Here is a 27,100-nt window from a genome sequence, read left to right as displayed (position 1 = left end):
GTCATAATGTAAGACTATCCTTCACAACTGTGAGCAGGGCAGTAGGGTGGGGGAAGTGAAGATGAGCGGCAGCAATTAGCTATAACGTTGTTTATTGCTCTTGCTCAGGCCACACAGAAAATCACTTTGGTTCCTGAAATTCATTCTGATGGTGCAGATGAAACATAAAAGGTAGAATTCTACAGGATGTGGTATTAGTGTGCGAAAAGAGTCAGGAGCCAATGACCCCCAGGTATGCACCTCCAGGTGATGGATATGTCAAGCGCCATGGTTGCAAGTGGCTGATAGCCAAGTGCAAAATGCGCCTGGCTAATTTCAAACACTGTACGCCTCTTCTGGGCAAAGACCTAAGAAACCTGTTGTTTGGGTGGCATCATGTGCATTGATGACTTTATAGCTGTCAGGGAACTGCCATCAGCTCAGAGGCGAGAGGTGGAAGGGCAGCTGGGTTACAGGGAGCCTCCAAAGATCGTGAGAAGCAGCACTTCCTCCACGGAGGAGGGAAGCCCCGCCTCTAGTGGGGAAGAGATGCAGGGCTCGTAGGATGCAACAGAGAGCCAAGACACCGTGCATGAGCAAAGCGGGGAGGGTAGGCAGGCCCCCCTTTACCCACGCCCTCTCTGCGCGGTAGGTTTATGGGCAGGGTGGGGAGGCGTCGGATGGGGGTCAAGAGACTACTCTGCTGGGGAAGGTTTAAGGACCGCCCACTCCCAGATTCTGCTAGTGATTGAGCAAGACATGGAATTGAGATGTTCTGCACTGTAAATGTTTTTGCACTGATAATAAAGCCTTTTGAAAAGACCAGTGGGGATCTTGCCTGTTTGCTCTCGAGCAACCACGCCAGTAGGCATAACAATAGTGATAATAAATTATATCAGCAATAGAAAGCTCCCCCAGTTGTGAAATGGTTCAAGCCACTTGGGGAAGAGGAAGGAAAGGCACCTGTACCAAATTGATAGGAGAAGAAGGAGAAGGAGAAGAAGAAATCTCCAAGGTGAACTAGACATGTGTAGATTCAGGAGATCCAGTGTTTTCTGAGTGAACCCTCTTCATCAGGGGCTTCTGTGCTCTTGGATGCACAGTAATTTCGAAACAGAAGGTTTCCACTACTGTTGCTTTCAAGCCACTTGGCCTGGGCTCCCCTTGCCTTGCACCAGCCTTCCCCAACCGGGTGCCCTTCAGATGTTGGACTACAGCTCTCCTCACATCTGACATTGGCCATGCTAGCTGGGGCTAATGGGAGTTGAAGTCCAGCAGCATCTGGAGGGCACCAGCCAGTTTGAGAGGAAGGCTGCATGGTGGCAGCAGTAGAGATGGCATTTGGTGGAGAAAGAGCTCCATATGCACAGCAGTGTAGGGTGCAAACTTATGCAGTGGTACCTCGGGTTAAGAACTTAATTCGTTCCGGAGGTCCGTTCTTAACCTGAAACTGCTCTTAACCTGAAGCACCACTTTAGCTAATGGGGCCTCCCGCTGCTGCCAGAGCATGATTTCTGTTCTCATCCTAAAGCAAAGTTCTTAACCCGAGGTACTATTTCTGGGTTAGCGGAATCTGTAACCTGAAGCGTATGTAACCCGAGGTACCACTGTACAGGGTCAGTAGTTTCCTGGATAGGAGTGCTAGACTGAAGAAAGGGAAGCATGCTTTCCTGTTTTGTCAATTGCCAATTGATTTCTGAATGAATGTCCAAATACATTTCTTTTATCTGCAGAAAAGCCTGCTGCTGTCTAGATCCATGTATTATATACTTGGCATCTTAAAATGATCTCGACAAATTCAGCAGTGTAACTTCAAGAACAAAACAAACAAACAAAACCAAGCACCACTGCACTGGCATACAATGCATACTTCTTAAAGTTTTGAAATATATGGCATTTCATATGGTCGATGTTTGATTTCTGGATATCCAGGTCATGGTGACCGCCTCTACTTTAATGCTTAAGCATTGCCATCGGTGCTGGGAACTGAGAATGTTGGCAAGAAAATGAATTGGCATCGACAGTTGATCCATTTGTTTCTTTGACACCCATAGTTTTAACTTTGTCAAAAGGCATCTCTTTGTTTTCCCCACTGTACATCCCTGACATCTTTCTGAAATTCAGCAGCATGAGCAAAACAGCAACAATATTTCTGCATTTTGCCCAAGGCTATGGAAACTGGTGTCAGGATAGTCAGCATATGTCCTGCCATTTCTCTTTAATCTACTTTTGGCTGTGCAGTTTCTGCCCTTTGTTGTGTCTTTCAACGCGGATTGTCATCAGAATGGGCTGGTGCTACATTAACATGTTGCCCCCCCCCCCCCCCCCCGTGAAAAGCCACCTCCTGAATTCAGCAGTGCATAACGGGAAAGAAGAGTTCCTTTTGCTTTCTGCAGATATGTTGATGTACGCTTCATAAGAAGTTGGCTACTTGAGCAGCATATTTTTATCACCAGAGTATTGATTTCCATGCAGTGTTTGTACTTGGGTGTGAATACTTGCAGAATGCGAGTTTGAGGTATCAAATGTAACTCATACCTGCCTTCTTGTAACACAGGTGCATGAGATAAAGGTTGATTGCATCCTTTTTAAAGCGGAACAGGCGTAGTAATGCACACATACATTTACACTTTCCGCACCGTTTGAGCATGCACAACGGAGTGCAGAAATGCTTTGTATGAACTGACCGTAGGATTTTGGCTAAAAATTAAATCTGGTCGGCCAGTGTAAACCTTATTAGTGCTGAGTTTTCTTCACTTCCAGATCCCCTAGCAGCTCTGTTTGCTGCTTGCAGCATTGTCTGGAACAATGGGCCTATGAAATGCTGTTCAATTTATAATTCTCCTTTTAGTGTTCCTTCTGTTGCTGTGTCTGCATTTCCCAGTGCATTTCTCGTTTCTCTACTGTTGGCTATAGTTTGTTTTAACCATGCTTTGTTTTCTTTTCCAGTTGCGCCAGTTTCAAAGGCCTTTGCAGGCTGGTGAGCATCTTGGTGTTGGGTTGTCAAACAGATCATGGGATGAAGAAAGGCTTTAGGCTCAGACATAATAGCTAATGTATAGATATGGAACAACAAACATTGTGGCTTGTTGGCAGAAAACAAACCATGGTTATTTTGCGGGACTGCATACACACATTCAAACAAACCATTAGTGGGCTAAACAAGCCATGGCTTATCATTTTGTGTGAACCAGGCCATAGGCATTCAGTCGTGTCAAACAAGGGAGAACTGTACAGGCGACCATTGAGTTATGCATCTCCATCGCCATCTACAAGAAGCTTTTCCAGGGGAAAGATTTTGGTGGGCTGAGTGCAGCTTATGTGCCCACCCTACCCAATAATCACGGGCTTAGTGATGAACTAAGCACAATTTTTTAGTTTTGAACACTTAGAGAATGAATCTGTCTTCATTTCAGACTTTCAATCTGCAGTCATTACGATTAGACTGTTGAGGATGGAGATTTTCGCAATTGGCTAAAATACCCAGAGTTGTGAAAAATAATACAGTTGACAACTTTAATACGATGTTTTCAGCCGGCCTCACAATTTAGTTGTTTCTGGCTTTTCCTTGCATATGTATCAGAAGGGGAAATGATTTAAAACAAAAAACCCCAATAATGTATTTTGAATCATTGTGACCCTTTCTGGGACATTATGGTGAAGGGAAGACAATAAACCTAATAAATTTAAAACAATGCTCCACCCCAAATGAAAAATAACCCTTTCTATAAGCATTGGCCTGAGACATCCTTCAGTGCTTCAGCTGCGTACAGCCCAACCTATATGCATGCTTGTTTGAAAACAAATCCGACTGAGTTCAGCGAGAGTTCAGTGGTGCGTAGGATTGCAGCCTTAGGCTTCGATGACATGTTATGTTTTAATGGGTACACACTACAGATCTGCCTTGCATATGTTCTAAAACTAGTGTTTGAAGTGGAAGCATACATTTATTTTACCTGCAAATATATGCTGCCGAGAGCTGTGATTGTCAGTCCTTTTTCCTCACAGACGCTCTAAATGCAATTTTCAAGCTTATTTCTCCATGCAGGGAAGTCTCACCCCCCCCCCCCCGAATTGGCTTTCATTTCCTGCTTCTTACATTGCTGCCGTGCGGAGCTTGCTTGGGAGGTGGTACTAAGACAAGGGCAGGATTGTGACCCAGTGGAACTGCCTCCCCGCGAGAGAGTTCTTAATTGTTTTGTTTTTTTGGGTTGTGTTCTGAGACAATTTGGAATACACACTTTGGAAAATGAACCAGCCCGGAAGGAAGACATATGTAACACAAATTTAGCCATGTGTCAACAAAGTTATTTTTACATTTGCTGTGTGTGTGGAGGATACTAGCTGTATTCTTTTATGCTCATATTAGTCTGTGTTTACTTCCAAGCTTGTCCTTGGACTGACATTTGCTTCTATTTTTAGCTGCTAAGAAGCATAGCTACATGCTTCATTGTGAAGGTTTTCATTTTGTTTTGAAAAGCACCTATGGCCTAGTTTGCTGGTACATGCGCTTATTTTGATCGCAGGGATGGAATAGGTTTCCCTTTCTCCATGGCCTGCAGCTTTTAAATGAGTATGAGCCATCAGAGTACAGAGGGGACTTAAAATATGCAAATGGAGCTTATAAAATGGTCTTCAATGGTTATTAGTGACTCGGAGGCCCAACTTTTAATCCCACCTGGAAATATGGGATCCACTTCTAATTTTCCACCTGATGTGTGGCTGATACCAGAAGTATCCACGCAAGGATATTGCCTGTCTTGGATGCTTTTTGTGAATGTCCCCAAAGGCAGGGGGACGATGGCAAGTTTCGGTATTAATAGTGGCTTCTCCCACACATGGGAAAACTTGTCAGTTTTCAGACGCCCACAAGATGCATTAGGAACCTGTCCACACTCGTCTGAGTTTCCAACAGTAGCACCATTTCTGTGTGTTCAGGAATCACTTTCTCTCTCTTCCATCTTTCCACCTCTTTCTCTTTCCACATTTCTGGAGCAATGTTGAAACATGAAGATAGAGAGGGAGGAGGAAGAGGAGGAGGAGGAGGGAGGTAGCAGGGCTGCAGGTGTTTGCAGCACACAATTAGAGTGCTGCACACTCCAAGTTTCCCTATTTTCCAGGGACGGTCCTGGATTTACATAAGCCGGAATGTCCCGCTCTTCCTTAAAGGTAAAGGGACCCCTGACCATTAGGTCCAGTTGTGGCCGACTCTGGGGTTGCGGCGTTCATCTCGCTTTATTGGCCGAGGGAGCCGGCGTACCGCTTCCGGGTCATGTGGCCAGCATGACTAAGCCGCTTCTGGCGAACCAGAGCAGCACACGGAAACACCATTTACCTTCCCGCTGGAGCGGTACCTATTTATCTACTTGCACTTTTGATGTGCTTTCGAACTGCTAGGTTGGCAGGAGCAGGGACTGAGTAATGGGAGCTCACCCCGTCGCGGGGATTCGAACCGCCGACCTTCTTATTGGCAAGTCCTCGGCTCTGTGGTTTAACCCACAGCGCCACCCGCGTCCCAACTCGCTCTTCCTTAGGATGTCCCTATTTTCATCAGAGAAATGTTGGAGGGTATGTTAGAGAAGTGTGCTCTAGTAGCTCATACAATGCCACATGGTGCCCCCCTCTTCATCTACCCCAAGAAAGAGTTCTGTGCAACACACAAGCTGATGTGCTTCATCGTGAGCCTTCTAATAAAAAGGTTTCCTTTTACTGACCCTGCGAACACGGTGCACTACTTCCTTCCAAAGTTGAAAGCAGAATAGGACAAAAGCGCAAAACTGGTAGAGGGGTGTGTGTGTGTTAAAGTGACCTAGTTTAAAAGAGAAGGAGGGAGGGGGAGGGAGGGAGAGAAAGAGAGAAGTTATTGCTGATGCTCTTTCTCCTTGATGTATCTGCAGTGCTCTCTTAAGTGGTTGTACCAGTGAGAAGAAGAAATTCTGTTCTTAGAAAAATCGATCTGCTAGACTCTGAAGTAAATGCTGGGGCAGCAGTACAGCCAACACCAGTGAGCACATTTTGAAGATAAAGCACATAAGATGTGCTTACCTTTAGATCTTTCATCCTTTGCCAGTAGAGAGCAAGGCTGTTTGAATAACTCTGTTTTTGACAGCTAAATCCTTCTCAGAGATCTTCTTTATGAATACAGCGATTTTTAAACATGTGACCAAGATTCCTAGGCAGTGGTGATGCGTGACTTCTTCTTCTTCTTCTTCTTCTTCTTCTTCTTCTTCTTCTTCTTCTTCTTCTTCTACGAAATGCATTTCACTCCCATGGCCTGATTTTGACTATGCCTACATGGTGTGCGATTTAAAGATTATAATTTCTGAGGACCCTGTGTTGGGCTGCCATTATGGCTTTCATTCTGTACAGCGGCCAGCGCTAATCATCATAACTAAGGCTTGATGGAGGGGAGAAGAGGACGTTTCATCTAAAACCCTAACCCTAACCCTTTGGGTCATTAAAAAGGTTCTTTGGGCACCCATTTACTTGTCTTACCGGCATTGCATCTGTTTTACACTCCGGCAAGGCTACCTTGTGCAGAGTTCAGGCTGAATACTAACATGGGGCAGAGCTCTGATGTTGCTTCAGCGGCAGTCAAACTTGGACTGAGCAGTTGTGTCCCAATCGCAAGCTGTGCCTTCCCTGAAAGTGCCTTTCCAGTTAAAGGGGACCAGTCCACACCGACAGTCTTTTTACTTTGCTGGAGCTGGGGAGAATCTGGTCTTCCTGGGGCTTCTGGGCTGGAATCGTCTGAGATGGAGCATGGTTGAACCCTCATCCTAAATGATTCACTAGTTCCTTTTGACCATGCAGAGTGTTTCACGAATACTGTGTCAGTAATCCTTGTGACAACCTTGTGTTGTTGTTGCCACATTGCCATGCAGATGCCTGTGGCTGATTAGGAGAGGCTTGCCTGAAGGGACCTACCTTCTGTGTAAACATGGTCCAGCTGCAAGTTGAGGCAGGCATTTATGCATTTCCCAGATTGTAATGCTGTGCCAAACGTAGCAAAGCATATGCAAGTTTTGATTTGGAGAATTGTAGAGTTGGAAGGGACCACAAGTGTCATCTAGTCCAACACTCCACAGTGCAGGAATATTTTGCCCAACGTGAGGCTCGAACTCATGAGCCTGAGATTAAGCGTCTTGTGCCGTAGTAACTGAGCCACTCTCACCTTCAGAGAATACATTAGCAGGACGCGGGTGGTGCTGTGGGTTAAACCACAGAGCCTAGGATTTGCTGGTCAGAAGGTCGGTGGTTTGAATCCCCGCAACGGGGTGAGCTCCCGTTGCTCGGTCCTTGCTCCTGCCAACCTAGCAGTTCAAAAGCCCATCAAAGTGCAAGTAAATAAATAGGTACCGCTCTGGTGGGAAGGTAAACAGAGTTTCCATGTGCTGCTCTGGTTCACCAGAAACGGCTTAGTCATGCTGGCCACATGACCTGGAAGCTGTACGCCAGCTCCCTCGGCCAATAAAGCGAGATGAGCACCGCAACCCCAGAGTCGGTCACAACTGGACCTAACGGTCCCTTTACCTTTTTAAATGCATATTTATAAACATATTGTGTTTCTGTTGTGACATTTTGGTTCTAAATTGGATGGAAAGGAGAAGGAAGAAGGGACCCAGAGTCTGGGGTGGTGTTTGGGTGAGAGAGGCACAAAAGTTCCTGAAAGGTTCAGAGAGTGTATATGAGCCATTTTCTGGGTGGTTCCCCTTCCATCCTGCTTTTTTTCTTTCCTGCAAGTAATAAACAGCAGAGCTCTTTGGGGCAGAGCAAGACAGGCTACAATACAATTGCTAAATGCTAAGCACCCCTCTAAACTTTGGGGAACTCTTGCAGGTGCTCATGCTTTGAAATGGCTTCTCTGAATTTGCCTCCTAATCAGCAGTGGGGAAATTCTGTTGGTGGAAGAGGCATGTTCGGCTCAGCTCTAAATCTTCCGTTGTACAGTGGTACCTCAGGTTACATACGCTTCAGGTTACATACGCTTCAGGATACAGACTCCGCTAACCCAGAAATAGTACCTCGGGTTAAGAACTTTGCTTCAGGATGAGAACAGAAATCGTGCTCTGGCGGCGTGGCGGCGGCAGGAGGCCCCATCAGCTAAAGTGGTGCTTCAGGTTAAGTACAGTTTCAGGTTAAGAATGGACCTCCGGAACGAATTAAGTACTTAACCTGAGGTACCACTGTACTGCAGTTTCCCATCTATTTAAAAGAAAAGTTGTCTGGCAGAGCAGACTTCTCTGAAATGGAAGACGTTTGCGGCATATTGCGAGATATTTCTCTCTCTTCCAAGCATAAAAATACACGGTCACCAGATCACGTTTGTTCTTAAATGCTGGTTTTAGTAATGACATGAGCACAAAGCTTTCCTGCTAACTTCGCGAGTGGCTCTTCCTGCATGGTGCTGAGTTCTGGCGCCAGCATTTCAAGGCAGGATGAAGACTGGGCACCCTGAGGTCAGGGTTTGCAGTGACTTGGAATTACAGATCCAGTGGACCTTGCAATGTCGTCATGCTTGTCGCTTGGAGGCAGCAGAAAGTTAGCTTTTAAATTGAGCTGGGTTTTTCATGGCTTTGCTTCGGGGTAATTGAGGTCGAGAAACATGTGTTTCTGAATACACAGACCCTCCATTTCCATTAATGCAGGGAAGGGAGTTAATTCCTTGCCTGACCCTCCCATTTGTTTTGCAGTTAAGGTGCCATATTATGTTTGGAGTCTGGTTTGACAACGTGGGCTTCCAGATGTGGCCTGTCTGTTTTCAGGTGATTCCAGGTTCAGTGTCTATTATCTCTAGGGAGGGCTAGGAAAGACCCTTCATTGAAACCACTGTGATCCAGCACAGAACAGGCACCTCCTTAGCTTCATAAATTGAAGCTGACTCCTGAAAAGACAGAGGTGTTATGCGTGCTGAGTTCTCAAATCTGTGAAGTGTAAGATGCCCTGCTCTGGGTGGGGTTGCAGTCCTCTGAAAGGAGCAGGTCCATAGTTTGGGGACTGGATCCAACCTTATCCCTGGAGGCTCAGGTAGCTTTGGTGACTAGGAGTTCCTTTTTCCAGCTCTGGCCAGCTACAGACCTTTTGGACATAGATGATTTGTCTTCGGTACTCTATGCTCTGGTTGCTTCCAAACTGGTCTATTGCTATGTGCTCTAAATGGGCCTGTCATTGAAGACAACTCAGGAGCTGAAACTGATCCATTTTTTTTACATTGGTGTGACCCGCCCTGGTACCTTTTGGTGAAGTGTGGGTGGTGGTGGTGGTGGTAGTAGTAGTAGTAGTAATAATAATAATAATAATAAACATAAACCCGCCCTGGTACCTTCTGGTGAAGGGTGGGTGGTGGTGGTGGTGATAGTAGTAGTAGTAGTAGTAGTAGTATAAATAAATAGATAGATAGATAGATAGATAGATAGATAGATAGATAGATGTGTGTGTTCCTGTGTCTTTAAAGTTTACCTCTGATTCTGGACTTGTAAAAAAGTATTGGGAAATGATCCATAATGACTTGAAAAAATGTTTAAAAGTACTTTCCAAAAAAACCCAGAGTCCTTTCTGCTGGGGATAATTCAGACTGAAATTCCCAGGTTATTTATGTATGCTACTACTGCGGCCCTTGTTTTGTTAGCCCCAAAACGGAAAACGAGCGAGGTCCCAACTAAAGAATAATGGAAACTTAAGTTGGCGAAATATGCACAGCTTGCAGACTTAACATATAGAATAAGAGAACTAGAAGAACATACATTTAAAGAAGATTGGAAAATGTTTGTTGAATATTTGGGAAATAATTGTGTACAGCTGAAAACACTGTAAACAAGTTTTGATGGATGCAATAATGGAATAATGAGTGGTATAGTTTTTGTAAAATATGCAGGGATTTATGATATGTAAAATGAACCATGGAAAGAGAAGAAGGGAAGATTGATATCTTAAAGATGCTGGTCTTCAAAGTCCTAGTCCAGCCCTAGAACTACTACACTGTAGGAAAACAATATAAGGGGAAATTATAACCCCACCCCTCCTAGTCCTGCTGTCCCAATCCAATTCACTTGGCTGCATTGGGGGCTGGGGGCTGGGTGGAATTAAAGAATGGGCCATCTGAAAATGGCTCACCAATATTTTTTCTAGCTAGGACCTTATTGCAGTTGGGTGTAGGAACTATGTCTCCAAGGATAAGGAAAGGCTGCTCGTTAGCAGCTGTTCTGATTTTTCTTCTTTTGTTACATAATCAACACTTTTTGAACTAATGAGTTGAATCACAACGATTATGTTGTTCCTGCAATCTGCTGGCAGCAACTGAAAACATGAAACCCTTTGCAAAAATAGCCAAGGTGGTGTTCTAAGAATGGCTGGCTGATTTGCAATGTGTTCCATTAAAACTAATCAGTTGAAACGCCAGTTGTTACTGGATTCCCTTCCAAATATGCATTGTTGAAATCCTTTCTCAGATTAGCCTGATATTGCATTTGCCATGTTATTACATTTTGGGTGGGCTTGGCCCTGGAAGTGGACAAGTCCAGATCTCAACAATCAAATAATTTGGCCCAGCCCAAGACCTTATCAGAGATGCTCTGGAGAGACATTCTCTGGCCTTCGCTTGGTTCTAGCAACTTGTAGAGGGAGGCAAGATAATGTATTGGCCCAAAGTCAGGTTGTCATACCTTTTCTCTCACTCTGTATAAGCCATGGTTTGTTTAACCGGGTTAGTTCATTTGTTTTACTTCTGACTCTGACCCAGCTAACCATGGTTTGTTTGAAGCTGACCCAGCTTGGAGATCTATCTTTGCCTAGTAAGCCAAGATATGCATGAGCCCAGTGAGTGCTTGCATACTCCCTTTTCACATCACTGCTTTCACCCTCTCTTTTCGGTACTCCATGGTCGAAGAGTTCCTGGGTTAATTAACCTTGGTTGCCCGGTCGGAGCAAAACAATACAAACTTAAAGCCTTTGCAGATGATCTAGTTTTGACATTGCAGGAGCCAGAATCTAGTACAAAAAGAGTATTGCAACTGATACAAAACTTTGGTCGGATGGCGGGATTTAAACTAAATAAACAGAAAACTAAGGTGTTGGGAAAAAACTTGACAGATACAGAGTCAGAACGGTTTCAGAGAGAAACAGAACTAACTGTGGTTAAAAAAGTAAAGTACCTAGGGGTAAATATAACAGCAAAAAATCTGAGTCTATTTAAGGATAATTATGAAAAATGTTGGTCTGAAATTAAGAGAGACTTGGACAGTTGGACAAAACTGAAGCTTTCTTTGTTAGGCCGAATTGCTGCTATTAAGATGAACGTATTGCCAAAGATGTTGTTTTTGTTTCAAACATTACAGATTGTGGACAAAACGGAGTGCTTCCGGAAGTGGCAGAGAGATATCTCTAAATTTGTCTGGCAGGGCAAAAAGCCCAGAATTAAGTTTAAGATATTAACTGATGCGAAAGAAAGAGGGGGCTTTGCCCTGCCAGACCTAAAGTTGTACTATGAAGCCGCAGCTTTCTGCTGGCTAAAAGACTGGCTACTTCTGGAAGACACTGACGTACTGGACCTGGAAGGTTTTAACAATGCTTTTGGTTGGCATGCATACTTATGGTATGACAAGGTTAAGATCAATAAGGCCTTTAAGAACCATATTGTCAGGAAAGCAGTATTTAATGTCTGGACAAAATACAAAGTCTTATTGGAAAATAAAACTCCGAGGTGGCTTTCACCCCTGGAAGCTAAGGCCCGAAAAAGACCCAATAATGGCCAAAATATTGGGAAATATTAGAAAAAGATGGTGACAATTGGAAATTGCAGAGTTTGGAGAAAATGAAGGATAAAGTGCGAGACTGGTTACATTATGCTCAGATTAAAGAAGTCTTTAAAAACGACAAAAAGTTATGGTTCCAGGTGGAGAAATCGAAGTTGGAAACAGAACTGTTAGAACCTAAGACTAAGGTACTTTCAAGAATGTATAACTTGCTGTTGAAATGGAACACACAAGACGAAATGGTTAAATCGGCTATGATAAAGTGGGCACAGGACATTGGGCATAACATTATGTTTGAGGACTGGGAAAGGTTGTGGACCACTGGGCTGAACTTCACTGCATGTAATGCTCTGAAGGAAAATGTAATGAAAATGATATATAGATGGTACATGACCCCAGTTAAACTTGCCAAAATATACCATTCGTCTGATAACAAATGTTGGAAATGTAAAGAAAATGAAGGAACATTCTTTCACCTCTGGTGGACTTGCCCTAAAGTGAAGGCCTTCTGGGAAATGATATATAATGAGTTGAAAAAGGTATTTAAGTATACCTTCACTAAGAAACCAGAGGCCTTCCTTCTGGGTATTGTCGGCCAGAAGGTGCTAAAGAAGGACCGAACATTTTTTATGTATGCCACAACGGCAGCAAGGATACTTATTGCTAAGAACTGGAAAACTCAAGATCTACCCACACTGGAAGAGTGGCAGATGCAGCTGATGGACTACATGGAACTGGCCGAGATGACTGGCAGAATCCGAGACCTGGGGGAAGAGAGGGTTGAAGAAGACTGGAAGAAATTCAAGATTTATTTACAAAAACATTGTAATCTGGTTGAATGTTAAGAAGGATGCTTGATCATAAATAACTGCCTACCACGGAATTAGATTGGAATTTGATGATAAGTGAGATTAACGAAAATATGAATTTTTTGGAGAACTGCTAGACTCTATTTAAATGAGCGGATATAAGGTTGTAAACAAGATGATAATTTGCTTGAAAAACTTTATAACGATGTAAGTGGGAGCGGGAGACGTGAGGGAGTTCAAAGAAGTGATGAAATTATGTCATGATATAAGTAATTCTGTTTATCATTTATGCATTGTATTCAAAAAATCTCAATAAATATTTATTAAAAAAAAAAAAACCTTGGTTGCCCATTATGTCCAAAGTGTTTTGGATCAAATTGTGATCTGAAATGATGGTTTCAAATCCTGCTTTACTTCACCACAGTGTTCTGGTTTGGACATAATGGGAAGATATGGTAATTTATTCCAGGAAGTATTCAACCATGGCATACTATGGTGGTGGTAAGGAGTGGCACAAGGCTTGTGCACATCGCAGCTTAATAATCCAACATGAATATCCAGAGACCATGAATATCCTTGGCACTGTTGCATGCTGATTAAGACTGGAGGCAGGCAATGTTTTTAAAAGAGAGTTGGAAGCGGCAAGAGAGCAGCATCATGGTTTTCTGTGGCAAACAACACACATGTTACTTTTGTCCCTCTATCGTCTGTGGGCTTCTGAAACAAATTCAAAAGCCTTTTACCAGAGGCAAAAGTGAGTCAAGTACATGTACAGTGGTACCTCGGGTTACATACGCTTCAGGTTACATACACTTCAGGTTACAGACTCCGGTAACCCAGAAATATTACCTAGGGTTAGGAACTTTGCTTCAGGATGAGAACAGAAATCGTGCTCTGGTGGCGCGGCGGCAGCAGGAGGCCCCATTAGCTAAAGTGGTGGGTGCTTCAGGTTAAGAACAGTTTCAGGTCACAAACGGACCTCCAGAACGAATTAAGTTCTTAACCCGAGGTACCACTGTATCATGAGTGGGAATCTTAAAAGACTCAGTTCTTTTTCTGGAAGCTTTTTCAGAGAGCTGAAGATTTAATAGAGAATGGAGCTTTCTGCCCCAGTGCTGATGAGCATTATGTTCATCTACCCATTGTATATTTTTAATCCTCCTGAATGAACAAAATAGGCTGTGTCGATGGCGTCCCATGCACTTCAGTGCAAGAGGCCAAGTTTTTCCTGCTCATCATTTACATTAATGTCATTCTGTAGCTGTTCTTGGAGTGCCTGTTCCTTGTCATCTGCAAGCTTTTTTGTTTATAGTCCAGATAAGCTATTGGGAGTACAGTATGTGCAGTCAAGTCCATAACTGGCCAGAAAAGCACTGTGGTTTGTAATACACTCAAGACATGACATTCCTCCTACCCTTTTAAAACTGTAATATATTATGCATCAGTCAGGATCCTAGTAGAGCTTCTGTCATCAGTATTAATCTGTCATGTTAGCAAAAAAGTGGTTTCTTTCCTGATAGTTATGTGGTTTCCCCTCTCTTCCTGTGACCATGTAGCAAGTTTAAATTGGCTGTGGGTTGAATTTGACAGGTTTGGTACTTTTACATCATAGCTACATTTTTCCACAATGCTACTTGATGTAACTTTGGAATAAAGAGAATGCCCATGGGTGACAGTCAGCTAAGTTTTACTCAAGAGTAGGTCAATGGTCTTCGGCTGGTTCAGACTCACCTCAGACACCCAACCTTCAACTATGCTGGGTAACATCCGGAGAATTTAGTGGCTGTAATGATTATTCTGCATGTCTTTTCTAAAACAATATGTGAGATCAAATTTTAACGCAATAAATACTGGAACACGTTTTGGAAAATTCCATCTTGAAGTTTATGGGTTGGATCTGAAGGTTCTCTTCCTTTGACGCTAGAATCCGATTCTTAATCTGTACCTTTAAAAAAACACAAAACCCACTGCTTTCTAACCTTGCATTTTACTTTGTCCAAAGTTATTCGTAATGGGTTCATGTCTTTATTAAATGCAGGCACCTGTTCCTTTTTTGGAACTGAGTTTCGCCACAGTCTTGAACTGACATGGTATGACAAGAGCTTTCAGAGAACTGGCTTGGAGGGCCTTTGAAGTTTCCTGAGTGCGTGCAGCAGGATTTGGGCTCAGCTATTGCACCTTACCAGTGACCATGCCATCCTTGCCCAATGAAGGAGGTAGGCTTCCACCTTGCAAAAGTATCTTGGTTATATTTGGTCAAAGACAGACGTTGCAAAATTCCAAGGCCTGCCAGTGCCATGTACGGAATTGGGCAGCGCACATGCAACACCTCTACTTCATATGCCATAACTCATGGCATGAAGCATATTTCTGATCCCTGCCATTCTTTCATATTAAAAGGGGGGTGGGAGTGGCTAGTTCCAGGGTTACCTGAATTATGTGCTTCCTGATATACATGCATATAAACCGTGTTCCCATGCTTATGCTGTGTATACAAAGTGGGAGAACCACACATACCTTCATATGACCAAGGTGTATTCTAATTTGTATTTTAAGAGATTTTATAAAACGCTCACATTATATTAATTCAGAGAGGAGGTGTGTAGAAAAACGAAAGTGCAATATGTTTACCCAAAAGAATAAAATAAAATTAACGGTACAAGAATGGAAGGTGAGCTGTGGACAGTAATTTTAAAATGCCATTCAGAAAAGGCCTGGGCACCTGAAATAGTCTTGGGCATGCACCTAAAAATATAAAATAGCCCTGCGCCTGCATCTCGTTGGAGCAGGACTGAGACTGAGTGAGCTGTCAATTGCTCCAAGATGTTTGCAATACCTTATCGACCTAAACCAAAGGGAAGTCCTCCCTTTTTAATTTGGTTTTTGTACTTTTGTTATGCCTCCTAAGACCAGGTGACAAAGAAACTTACCTGTGTGTTCAGTTCACCTTTTGTAACTACGTGCAAGAACTTTGTGATGGTATTATAGAATTTTATCCCCCCCTCCCTATTTTCAAACAGATAACCAAGGGACCTCTTCTCTGACTTTGAGCTCGGAGCTGCCTTACCAAAGCACAATAAGGAGGAAAGTCAGAGAGAAGAAAAAACACGGAGCAATCACTGCGAATGTCGCTGGCACAAAATATGAGATTGGTAGCAAGCTACATATTCTGCTTACCTTACAATTAAATTATGTGATAAGAATAAAGAAAAGTGGATGGAGCAAGGACAGTTTCATAGCTAAAAAAGCTTCCAGGTCAAAGTATGATAGAACGTGATACTATTGCTATTGTGGCTTGTGGGTTGCCATGGGCATCTTGTTGGCTACTGCGAGAAATAACCGGGCTACCCGAATTTCTGGTCTGATCTTATTATGTTCTTAGGGAATTGATGAACCACCCTGGGATCTTCGGATGAAATATACAAATTTAAGTTAAAAAGACTATTATAAGTAGCCACTGAGAGAATAGCTCAGTTGGTTAGAGCATGGTGCTGATAATGCCAAGGTTGTAGGTTTGATCCCCATATGGGACACTTGAGTATTAACTGAATTGCAGGGGGTTGGACTAGATGATCCTCAGAGTCTCCTTCCAACTCTATGATTCTATAAACCCAGACTGCCTTTATGAAACTCCTAATATTTCCCCACCCAGGCACTGATCAGGCCTACAGCCTGCATCAACCTTTGCTGTATGAGTCACACTTCCAGATGTTTTGGATGCAGAGTCATCAGCCAGTCTTAGTGCCCTAAAACTCTGGTTTATTTATGCTTGGTTGAAATGTCACCTGAGAGAGAATAGCTGCTTAAAGGCTTAGTCCCGGTTCTGTAAGAGCTCGCACATTTGCTGGAATGTGTGCGTTAAGTGCCTTCTATTAAACCATCCCAGCGTCTAACGTTTAACAGGACTACTCACAGTGCATTAAGCTCAACACCTCACCCATCTCACATTAATTTTACACATGGCTTGCAAAAGAGCAGAGCGCGCATTTCTTGCTGGGCCGGAGGTTGGCTTTTTACCTTCTGAGTTTAGTCACAGGAAATTAGGTCTTGGGGGCTTATGACGAGGGCGCTGTCATTTGAATAGTCTTCCTGTAATTACCATTCAGAACATCATTCTCTGGAGGGGGTTGTATGGCAGGTCTCCAGCTGCCCTTTCCGTAAAAAGATTTCCATACCCGTAGAAATTCAACTGGGTCTTCTGATATCCTCTCTGTTTCATCATAAGACTCAAGCATCGCTCTGTTGCCTTTAGAAACATAGGAAGAAACAACAGGAAGCAGCCCAAGCAGACCTCAGTATTGTCTACCCTGACTTGCAGTGGCCCTCCAGGGGTTCAGGCCTGGCTCTCTCCCAGATCTACCTGGCGATGCTGGGGATTGGATCTGCATGCCATGCAGATGTTCTGACCTTGAGCTATGGCTCTTCCAGGTTTGATCCCCATATGGGACTGCTGCATATTCCTGCATTGCAGGGGGTTACATCGCCCTTCCAACTCTACAGTTCTGTGATTCCCCTTTGCTCGTTTTTACAGCTGTGACCTCTCCCCCTGCTTTGGTATGTCAGGCACGAGCAATCGCTCTTCCAACCTCTTGTGTGCACACCAACAGATTTCTGTTTGATTATTTATGGCTAGATAAGAAATCACCCTTGCTTGTGAGGTCAACCTTCTCATCCCGTTTCACAGCCAACATATTGCTGCCGATCTCATGTCAGAGGTGCAGCTGAGAACTAAATGGGTTATTCCTCAATCATTTTTGGTTGAGCGACAAGCTCTTGTCGGTTCCTTTAGCAAGCTAATGTTTGCTCCCAGCCCCAGCAGCACAACGATTAAAACTATGCAATCGGCAGGATTAGTTTTGCAAAATTAAATATCGCAAGGTGAGCAGCACAAGTTTTTTTTTTTTTAAAAAAACCAATAATAGCCTGTGTGCTAGTACTGCTGTATGACTAAATTATGTGTACTTTCCCTCGGAGTCTAGTTTGATTCCCCCCCCCCCCAATGTACCTATTCCTCTCTTGCAGTACGCGTAGTAATTGAAGAAATGGGCTATGTAAAGACTCGGGACGACGATGAGACTGCAAATCTCATCTGGAGTGATTGCGCTGTGCAGCAGGAAAAGATTGCCGAGCTCCGAAACTACCAGGTACAAAGAAGAAATAACCAGGTAGCCTTGGGCACCTTGATCAGGACAGTAGAAGAAATAATAACATTTCTGTATTGCTCAACCTTTTGTGTGTGTGTGCAGAGAAATCTGTATATTTGATTGTTCATTCATGATTATGTACCCATTACCTTCTACTGACATAATGGGAAGCAAGAGCTGACTTTCCTGTTGGCAGAGGTCTCCTGGATTTCATTGGGGGGGGGGGGCGCGGTGATGTGCAAACTGATTCTGCATTTGGTGGTTGCACATTTCTCTCCACACACACACAAAAATACCTTTTTGCTACTGCTGCACCACCTGAAGCTGATGGACAGCTTCAGTCTTTCTTGTTCCCAAACCAAAAGCTGGTAACATGAGAAAAGCACTCTCAGGCTTCCGTGCATCAGTTAAATACAGTAAGCAAGTGAAAGTGTTGGCATGCTGGTTATATGTCTTCATTCAAATGGGCCCTCGCCCGATCTGCATGCCTATAAGTCAGTCACTACTTCTCTGTAGATGAGTTTACCCAGATATGCCCACCTGAAGAGCAGCCCACTGATTCACCCTTTCCTCTGTACTTACCAACGAGCCTTTTCTCTTCTGTTTTTGCTTCAGTTTTCCTAAAAGGAAATCTGATTGCCCAGAACTTAGTTAATGGAGTTCCACAAAGAGGTCCCAGTAACTAGTGTGCTTGGATGTAAGTCTGAGAGATCAGGGGTAGTCACCATGGTTCTCTCCAGAAGTTCAGTTCCCATCCTCCCTGGTCGTTGCCCCCTGGAACTGATGAGAATTGTTTCCCACACCTTGTGGCCCATGTTGGCTACCCCAAGTCTAGATCCCGGCACGGCTGTGAACCCAACATGGTGCCCCTTTGCTTCTCATGCTGCTTCATTTAAAGGGAAAATGTTGATAATCCTCCATGTGCGATTGCTGTAAGATTAAACGAGGTAGGAACGATAAGGCCCCATACATTGCTATAAGTAGGAGGGGGGTCACATCACTGCACAGTTCAAAAGTTCGTGTGAGGGCAGTTGTGGGGCCATGAAGGCTAACTGCATCTCCACTACACGCCTAATCTTATTCCTCCTTTTGACACAGCAGTGGAACATGGGGATATGGCTCTTGCATGCAGCAGAAGTTAAGAGCAGCTCATGCAGCCCCATAGCTCTCTTATATGGTCTTTCAGTGCTTGGCGGGGTGGGGTGGAGACCGAGCACCTGAAACCCAGTATAGTGGTACCTTGGTTCTCAAATGCCTTGGTACTCAAACATCTTGGAACCCAAACACTGCAAACCTGGAAGTTAAGTGTTCCAGTTTGCGAACTTTTTCCGGATGCCAAAAGTGCTCCGTTTTGAGTGTTACGCTTCCAATTTGAGTGCCACACTTCCGATTTGAGTGTTACACTGAGGTCTGTCTGTTTTTGCTGTTTATTTTGTTTTGGATTTTTTTGCGGCTTTTTTGTTTTGTTTTTGTGAGTGTGTGGAACCCAGTTCAGCTACTGATTGATTGATTGATTGATTGCTTGTGTGACTGCAGTACATTATTTATTGCTTTCATTTTATGGATCAGTGGTCTCATTAGATAGTAAAATTCATGTTAATTGGCTGTTTTAGGAGTTGTTTTTAAAAGTCTGGAACAGATTGATCCATTTTGCATTACTTTCTATGGGAAAGCATGCCTTGGTTTTGGAACGCTTTGGTTTTGGAACAGACTTCCGGAACAGATTAAGTTTGAGAACCAAGATACCACTGTAATAATTAAACAGGTCCATGCTGTCTAATAGATTTCCAGCATCTACCTAGCATAATTAATAGCGGTCTCTTGTAGGTACTGAGTTTGTTACAAGTCTAAAATAAATTCTGGTAAATTCATTTGTTGACCCTTCCCTAACGTACGTCTTTCCCTCTTTTCTCCCGCCAGAGAATCAACCACTTTCCAGGAATGGGCGAGATCTGTAGGAAGGATTTCTTAGCAAGAAACATGACCAAGTAATTTCCTTTTTAATTTTTGTGTGTAAAGGAACGCAGTTTAATAAACTCTTTTTTTTTTTGTAATGTAGCATTGTTTTCTGCCATCTAGGGACCTTGTGGGTCAGTTTTAGCCCCCGAGTTTTATCAAGACCCTGTTGTGAGTGACAGATGGCTGTGTAGTCACAATAGTTATGGGGAATGCTCTGATTCAGAATCAGCAGTTCACTAGAATATCATTTGAATGGGAGATACAGAAAGGGAGGACTGTTTCTTCCATGCCCTACTTGTGAACGTCTCAGAAGTATCTGGTTGCCCACAGTAGGAAACACAATGTTGGAGTAGATGGGCCTTCTTATGGGCTCTTCTTTTGATTAACTTCCCTTATGTTGTTATTAGTGTGGCCTGATCCTCTGGCTTGACTGGTTAGGAAACTGCTCTGCACACTCTTACTAGCATGGTAAAAAGCTTCCAATAGCTGGTTAGCCCAAAAATGGAAAACTAGCGAGGTCCCAACTAAAGAAGAATGGCAACTTAAGCTGATGGAATATGCGCAGCTAGGAGACTTAACATATAGAATAAGAGAACTAGAAGAACATACGTTTAAAGAAGATTGGAAAACGTTTATTGAATATATGGGGGGAAATTGTGTACACATGGAAACGTTGGCAGCATTAAGATAAATTCAACAGTATAAATAGGTTTTGATGGATGTAATAATGGAATATTGAATATATATATCTTCCAATAGCTTCACCCCAAAGAAGTAGGGAAATCTTTCCAAGCAGCAGACAAGAAATAAAAAGATGGGTTTTGTATGTAACCATTTCCCCAGGTATGTCTTAGTGCATGTGTTCCTCAACTAGGGCAAAATGCCTGTTTGGTTCTTGGACCAATGTCTGGAGCTTTGAGCAGCCCTGGTCCGTGCTGTTGTTGGGATATTGCCAAAAGGCAATTTTCTGCACAGAGTCTTTTGTGTGGTCTTGATGAGAGCTCTCTGCATAAAGTGAAGGTTATGAGATCAGGTCCCTTATTGATATCAGGTTCTTTCTCTCTGTGTGTGTTTGTCTGTGTTTGTGTCTGTGTGTGAAGAATTAGGATTTTGAACAAAGATACAGTATAGACCAATGCAACACCTGCTATCTAGCTCCTTAATGCAGGGATGGTCACCTAAATTGTTTTGTGTGAACTGTGTATATTGGTTAGATTCCCAAGAATCTGAGCTTTTCAAATTTAAGACCATGTAGCTTAATGCAGATCTGCAGAAAGAAAGAAAATTCTTGTGGGGAGAGAGGAAAACAGGCTAGGGGTGTGGAATTATGGCTCCATCCAGTAACACAGATCATTTCTGGTTCTGGAGCCCAACTCAGAGAAAAAGTACTATTGGGGAAAAGAATTGTGAGGAGGGGATATGGCATAGGTTGCTTGCAGGTGGTTAGCATTCCTCCACTGCGTGTTCCTTTTTCTCTTAAAATTGGACCACTCACCCTCATTTCTATGAGGGTGGGACAGACCTAGGTTTTTAAAACATGGGTCTGCCACCTTGCCATTTAGCTTAGCCCTAGAACAAATGGAAAAAAAGACTTGGGCAGATTGAACAGGTTTTGGAAAGCTTTGAATTTTGAATCATGGGCTTTCGATTGCTCAACAGAGCTCGCCCCCCTTTCCTTGCCTTGTGCCCCTCAAAATAGGGTCAGGCGGGTTGGGTGATCCCCCCCAGAACAGCATGCAGTGAGAGGCGGGGGATTGTTCTGTCTGGCAGGCTGAAATGCTCCTGCAGATCCGACGTTTGTGCGACATTGAATCATACCCATTAATTATAGCGTAGCTGGGAGTTCATTTTAAGAAAGCATGCTGTAGAAGTGGCAAAACAAATCTCCTCGCTTTTGTTCTAAAGAGGATGTCTAGAGGCAACTGTGTGAATGGGGGGAAAAAAGGGAACAGTGACAGGCATGACAATGTATCTGAGGACACCAGCTGAGAAAATTGGATTCGGCAACAAGCCCCGTTGCCCCATATTTTCATCTCTTATCTTCTCATCCCCGCCTTGGCTTCAAAAAGTTAATACATTCTGATGTGCAATTCAGAGCTATTATAAAATAAGGAAGTAGATGTGCTTAGACTGTTGTCGTCTGTTGCAGTCGGCGTTTGGGTTTAAGGTACCTGCTTCCATTTTGCCTTTTGCAGGGAGGGAGAGAGACAGAGAGAGAGAGAGAGAGAGAAAGAATGAATGCCTTCTATTGCTATATAGGGCTTCCCGTCTAATCTACAAGGCCTTAGAGCCACTCTCGATAAAGAGTCACTTGCTTTTTCATATCTCTATTATATTAGAAAGGGCTGCCAAGACTCACGAGGCCAGTAATATGGAAGTGCAAGAAGAGCGGACCAGAAGCAGCACCAGAATGAATATGGGAAGTGGCCTTATACTGAGACAAACTATTGGTACATCTGGTCCAATATCAACTACCCTGGAAGTAGCTTTCTGAAGGATACAGTAGGGATCTTTCCTAACCCTAGATGCTTTAGTTGAGATTCCTGCATTGCAGGGGGTTGGACTAATTCAGTGGTGGCCAAACTCAGCCCTTTTGGGACTACATTTCCCATCATCCTTGACCACTGGTCCTGTTAGCTAGGGATGATGGGAGTTTGTTAGGGTGTGAAACCTAAGACGCTGGCAAGTTAGCAATGTCATGTGACTTTAAGTAGTCAAGCTCGTTAAGTTGTTAAGTTGCTCAGTATATAAAGAGTGTTTGTTTTCTCTGCCTGCGGGGCGTGAAGCAAAAATGTCTGAAAGCTCCGGAGGTGTTTCTGTTATCTGTCTGCAATAAACCTGTCTTTGGAAAGACAGGCTTCCCTGTGTCGTTATTCCTTTGCTACTGAGACTCTGAAGCTTGTACTGCAACAAGAATCTCTGCACTGGACTTAATTAATGCTCTGCAAAGAGAACTGTTGCTGGTTGCGCAGCGGAAGCATTTACTGGACCAGTACACAGACTCTCTTAGAGTTGTAGTCCCAAAACAGCTGGAGGGTCAAGTTTAGCCACCACTGGACTAGACAAATCATCAGCGTTTCTATGATTCTATGAATTCTTTGACGTTCTTCATTCAAAGCATGTGGTCTACCACTGAGCCCTGGCCCAGTAGGAAATCTGGGCCTAAATTGAACATAGCCCCCTTCTAAGCACATCTTTATATTTTACACATGTGAAGCGGCCATCCTCTTGGTTCAAATGGGAAATAAGAACAGGATCACATCTTTCCATTTTAGGTGCTCATAGTAGCTCACCTTGATTTTGAAAGGTATAAGTCCTCGTCTGATGAGTCTTGTTGTTCTGTGCAGAGAGGTATCCTGAGTTTAAACATGGTCCAGAATAGGAGAGGGAAATGTTCACATTTGCAAGTTAATTTCTTGGCAAGAAAGAAAGGTGGAACAGAGGAAAGTTCTCTGGCATGAGCTCCATTAGCTTTCATTCAAAAGGGACTTACATAAGTGGCCTGAGGCCCAGGCAGAGATTGAAAGCGTCAGTATTTCAGCTCACTGGTGGAAGGAGTTGTTCCTAGGAAAAAGAAAGCTCCCATATGTGGGCTTCTTTCTTTCTGTGGATTATTGTCACTTTTGCTGCTAATGAGATTTCCCCATCTTTTGTCTTGTGGATTAGTAAGTGGGAAAGAGGATCAGCTGTGTGCATCAGCATCCCTGAGCTCTGAATTACTGAAACAACCACCAAGTGTATGTGAGTCTAATCTGTTAGATAGCATACTTTGGAGAATACAATACTGAGCCATTGGCCCCGTTCCTACAACCATGTTTATCACCTGATGACCAGCATGCACAAAAGACATCACAAATCACGCTCAATCACAAAGAGGGTTCATATCGCCTCATGTGGAATGCCTTTCAATGGATGGACACCCCGGATTGAGTGAGATGAATTGGCATTTCGTTTGAATGAAGGAATAAGTCCCTTTGTCACTTTTGTAGAAGTACAAACATCAAAAAACCTAGCTGAGCTGCTAAACGAGACTAATACAATTTTGTGTGTGATACCTCGGTTGTAATCTGAGTCACTGCAGTGCCAGTATTTGGATCTATAATGATCCTGAGCACAGCAATAAAAAAAACTACATTGGCAATTGTGTTTTGTTGCGCCATTAGCGAGTAGTTTTTGTGACAGGCTATCTATTGTACTGAAGCCTTGATGTTCGTGGCTGCAGTCCTGGTTTTGCAGATGTGCTTGTCATTTTTTTCAACTTTCGTAATGAGGCAAGAAATTTAAAGCACAGACCTCTTCTTTCTAATGGCAGTCCTGCATAATCTCCTTGTGGAATTAATACATTGCAGCCAAAGCTCTTAGCTTTTTGTTTGCTGTCTACATGCCGCACGAGGTGGCATACTGGTACATCTTTCTTCTAATGTTTCCCTACACAAACAACTCTTTAAATACCTGAAACATTAGGCATATTAAGGTTCCCCTTTACGTCAGAAGTATCAGTGAATGGAATGAGCGATAATTCCCATGAATGTGTTCCTGCCTTAGTCCCCTGTAAATGAAGGAATAAACTGCAAATAGTGTAAATGGTACAAATGAAAATTCTATCCCTTAAGGGTTTCCCTGTGAGTTGTTGGAGGAAGTTTCAGACTGTGCGATACATAATTGAACTCAGGAAAAGAGAGAAATCATGCATCCAAATATTAAATAGCAAATCCCCTCTTGACTTTTCTGTAATCCTGCTGTTGTTAAGTTAATAATGTTCTCTGTTACGTCGGCAAACCTTTGTGGTGATACTACACGTTACAGGTTGTTTTTGTGTCGTTTTGGTACGTACCCTGTTCATATTGATGACCTTGAGTGGAATACGATGTTGTGTAAGCGATCCTCCTCTCATACAATGGGACTTCCTCTTCCTCCTCTCTCCCCTGCAGCCTGTTCACCTCCCAGAATCTGCTCTGGAAGGTTCCTAATTCTCTAGAGCAGATTTTGAGGGCGCTGTGGGTAGGAGAGGTAAGTCAAGGTTTTGTGCAAGCAGAAGTCCATTTCACTCTCACGCTGACTGTGTTAAATACAACCCATTTGCTCTAGTGGAACAGTTGGAGGCCCAGTCTGTTAGTATCTGATACTGAAACATAGCAGGCTTAAGCCACAAAATATGAAAACTCTTCTTTCTTTCTTTCTTTCTTTCTTTCTTTCTTTCTTTCTTTCTTTCTTCTTCCTCTTCTTCTTCTATTTTTTTTTATTAAAAAGTTTTACAGACATACAGATCTGATAATTTCCCGACAAACACATATGTCTTGACTTTCTTCCACCCCTTTTGCAGTTTCTTATAGTTTTAATTTTTTAACACTGCATTTCCTACATTGTTCTGTTTATTACCTACTCCTTGATTTATCTTTAGCATTACATTTAACCAGTGCTTTTTTTCAGGGGGCGTGGTACGCAGGGGTACGCATACCCCTAAACATTTTGTGAATCTAAGTTTGGCCTCACTGAGGGGCAGTATTTCAATATGAGTAGGAAAATGAGAGCACCCATAAACATTTGTTTAATAGAAAAAAAGCACTGCATCTAACTGCTTGTTTTTACGTTAATCCTGCTAACGAACTTGCATGTTTACAAAAACTTGTTCAGTGTTCCACAGATTCCCCCCCCCCCCATTCTTTAATAAACATTTCTTTATTTCTTGGTTTCTTATTGTTCCGGTAAGTTTTGCCATTTTGGCAATTCTTCTTCTTCTTTTCCCCAGAATGATAAAATCTCAGCCTCAGGAGTACAGCTTTATTCCTCGGACGTGGATCTTCCCAGCAGAGTACACACAATTCCAGAATTATGTAAAAGAACTCAAGAGAAAACGTAGACAGAAAACATTCATCGTCAAACCAGCTAACGGAGCAATGGGGCATGGGTATGTGCAGGGTTTAAAGAAGCTTCTTTAAGTCAGCCTCCTCCAACTTGATGCCTGCCCGATACTGCTGGACTACACATCCCATCGTCCATGATCATTGGATGCCTTGGCTGGGGCTGATGGGAGGTGGAGGCTGGGGCTCATGGGAAGGCTGCTTACAGGTTCTTCAATCTTGTGTGTCACCTGCTGTTACTATTACTGTGAACTGCGCTGAATATAGATTATATTGTTCTTTGTAAATATGACCCATGGATTTAGAAATAACAACAATGATGTAAATCAGATTTTTCATACAGTAGTAAAAACGGTGACACGCATTCGTTTTCATTTGCTTTTTTTCTTTGCTTTTTCTTTCTCTCTTTTCGAATACGACAAATACGCAGCTCAGGTCAATTCTTTATCTTACAAGAATACCCAACATAGTTAAAAGTTGTTTGCCCAGGCTTAGCAGCAATAAATGATTTTTAGTCATTTTTTAGCATGAAATGGTGTAATAGGGCGAAATAATTCATGCTTGTTTACAGCATGGTTTCTTTTAAATAAAGCTTCAACCATTTTCCAGGGCAGGATTTTTTTAAAGGTAAATATGTAAGAGGCCAAAGGGACGCGGGTGGCGCTGTGGGTTAAACCACAGAGCCCAGGACTTGCCGATCAGAAGATTGGCGGTTCGAATCCCCGCGACGGGTGAGCTCCCGTTGCTCGGTCCCTGCTCCTGCCAACCTAGCAGTTTGAAAACATGTCAAAGTGCAAGTAGATAAATAGGTACCTCTCCTGTGGGAAGGTAATTGGCGTTTCCGTGTGCTGCTGTGGTTCGCCAGAAGCGGCTTAGTTATGCTGCCAACATGACCCGGAAGCTGTACGCCGGCTCCCTCGGCCAATAAAGCGAGATGAGCGCCGCAACCCCAGAGTCGGCCATGACTGGACCTAATGGTCAGGGGTCCCTTTACCTTTTTATGTGAGAGGCCATAGAAACGTAATTGATGGCACTCATAACAAAGCAGCTAGATAGACTCTCTGGAGAACCTTATGACTTAAAAAGCTGATTTAATTCCTTAACTTGTTGATTTTACTGCAGTCAATGAGCATAATCTCCAGTGGTGACAATAAAGCCACACATGAAGGGATCACCATAGCACCCTTGGTCCTAAATGTGTTGGAGATCATTTTGCATTGCTTTAGTGTAAAACCAGGCTTCAAAAGCAAGGGAACTTATCTGAGCTCTTGGGAACACCAGAACATGTGGCTGACAATTCAAAGTATTAGTGTTGGCCTTTAAATCCCTGCACGGCTTTGGCTCTGTATACTAAGAGAAGTGAGGTTACAGGGAACCAGGTTGAGGGCCTTCTCAGCAATGGCACCCGCCCTGTTGAACTCCCTCCCATCAGATGTCAAGGAGATAAAGAACTATCTGACTTTTAGAAGACACCTGAAGGCATCTCTGTATAGGGAAGTTTTCTGTTTGTCGTATTGTGTTTTAATTTGTTGGAAGCAGCCCAGAGTGGCTGGGGTAACCCAGTCAGATGGGCAGCATATAAATAAATTGTTGTTGTT

At 43.2% G+C, this 27,100-nt stretch overlaps 1 protein-coding gene across 5 annotated transcripts in view; it reads left to right on the top strand.

The window, feature by feature from the left end:
• Positions 1–27,100, top strand: part of TTLL7 (tubulin tyrosine ligase like 7) — a 79,423-nt gene that overhangs the window by 10,283 nt on the left and 42,040 nt on the right. For 4 of the 5 annotated variants that reach the window (XM_083743333.1, XM_083743332.1, XM_083743331.1 and 1 more), the window contains exons 2-6: positions 14,577–14,754; positions 15,559–15,690; positions 17,561–17,682; positions 19,603–19,670; positions 25,391–25,549. In XM_083743333.1, coding sequence (XP_083599459.1) covers positions 14,730–14,754; positions 15,559–15,690; positions 17,561–17,682; positions 19,603–19,670; positions 25,391–25,549 — 506 coding nt within the window. In that variant the 5' untranslated portion in view covers positions 14,577–14,729. Of the gene's footprint in view, positions 1–14,576; positions 14,755–15,558; positions 15,800–17,560; positions 17,683–19,602; positions 19,671–25,390; positions 25,550–27,100 lie in introns of those variants that run through there. The other variant, XM_083743335.1, reaches the window with a different exon arrangement.

The sequence above is a fragment of the Podarcis gaigeae genome, assembly GCF_964106915.1.
Source record: "Podarcis gaigeae genome assembly, chromosome: 6".
Taxonomy (NCBI): domain Eukaryota; kingdom Metazoa; phylum Chordata; class Lepidosauria; order Squamata; family Lacertidae; genus Podarcis; species Podarcis gaigeae.
This window is presented reverse-complemented; position numbering and strand designations above follow the sequence as displayed.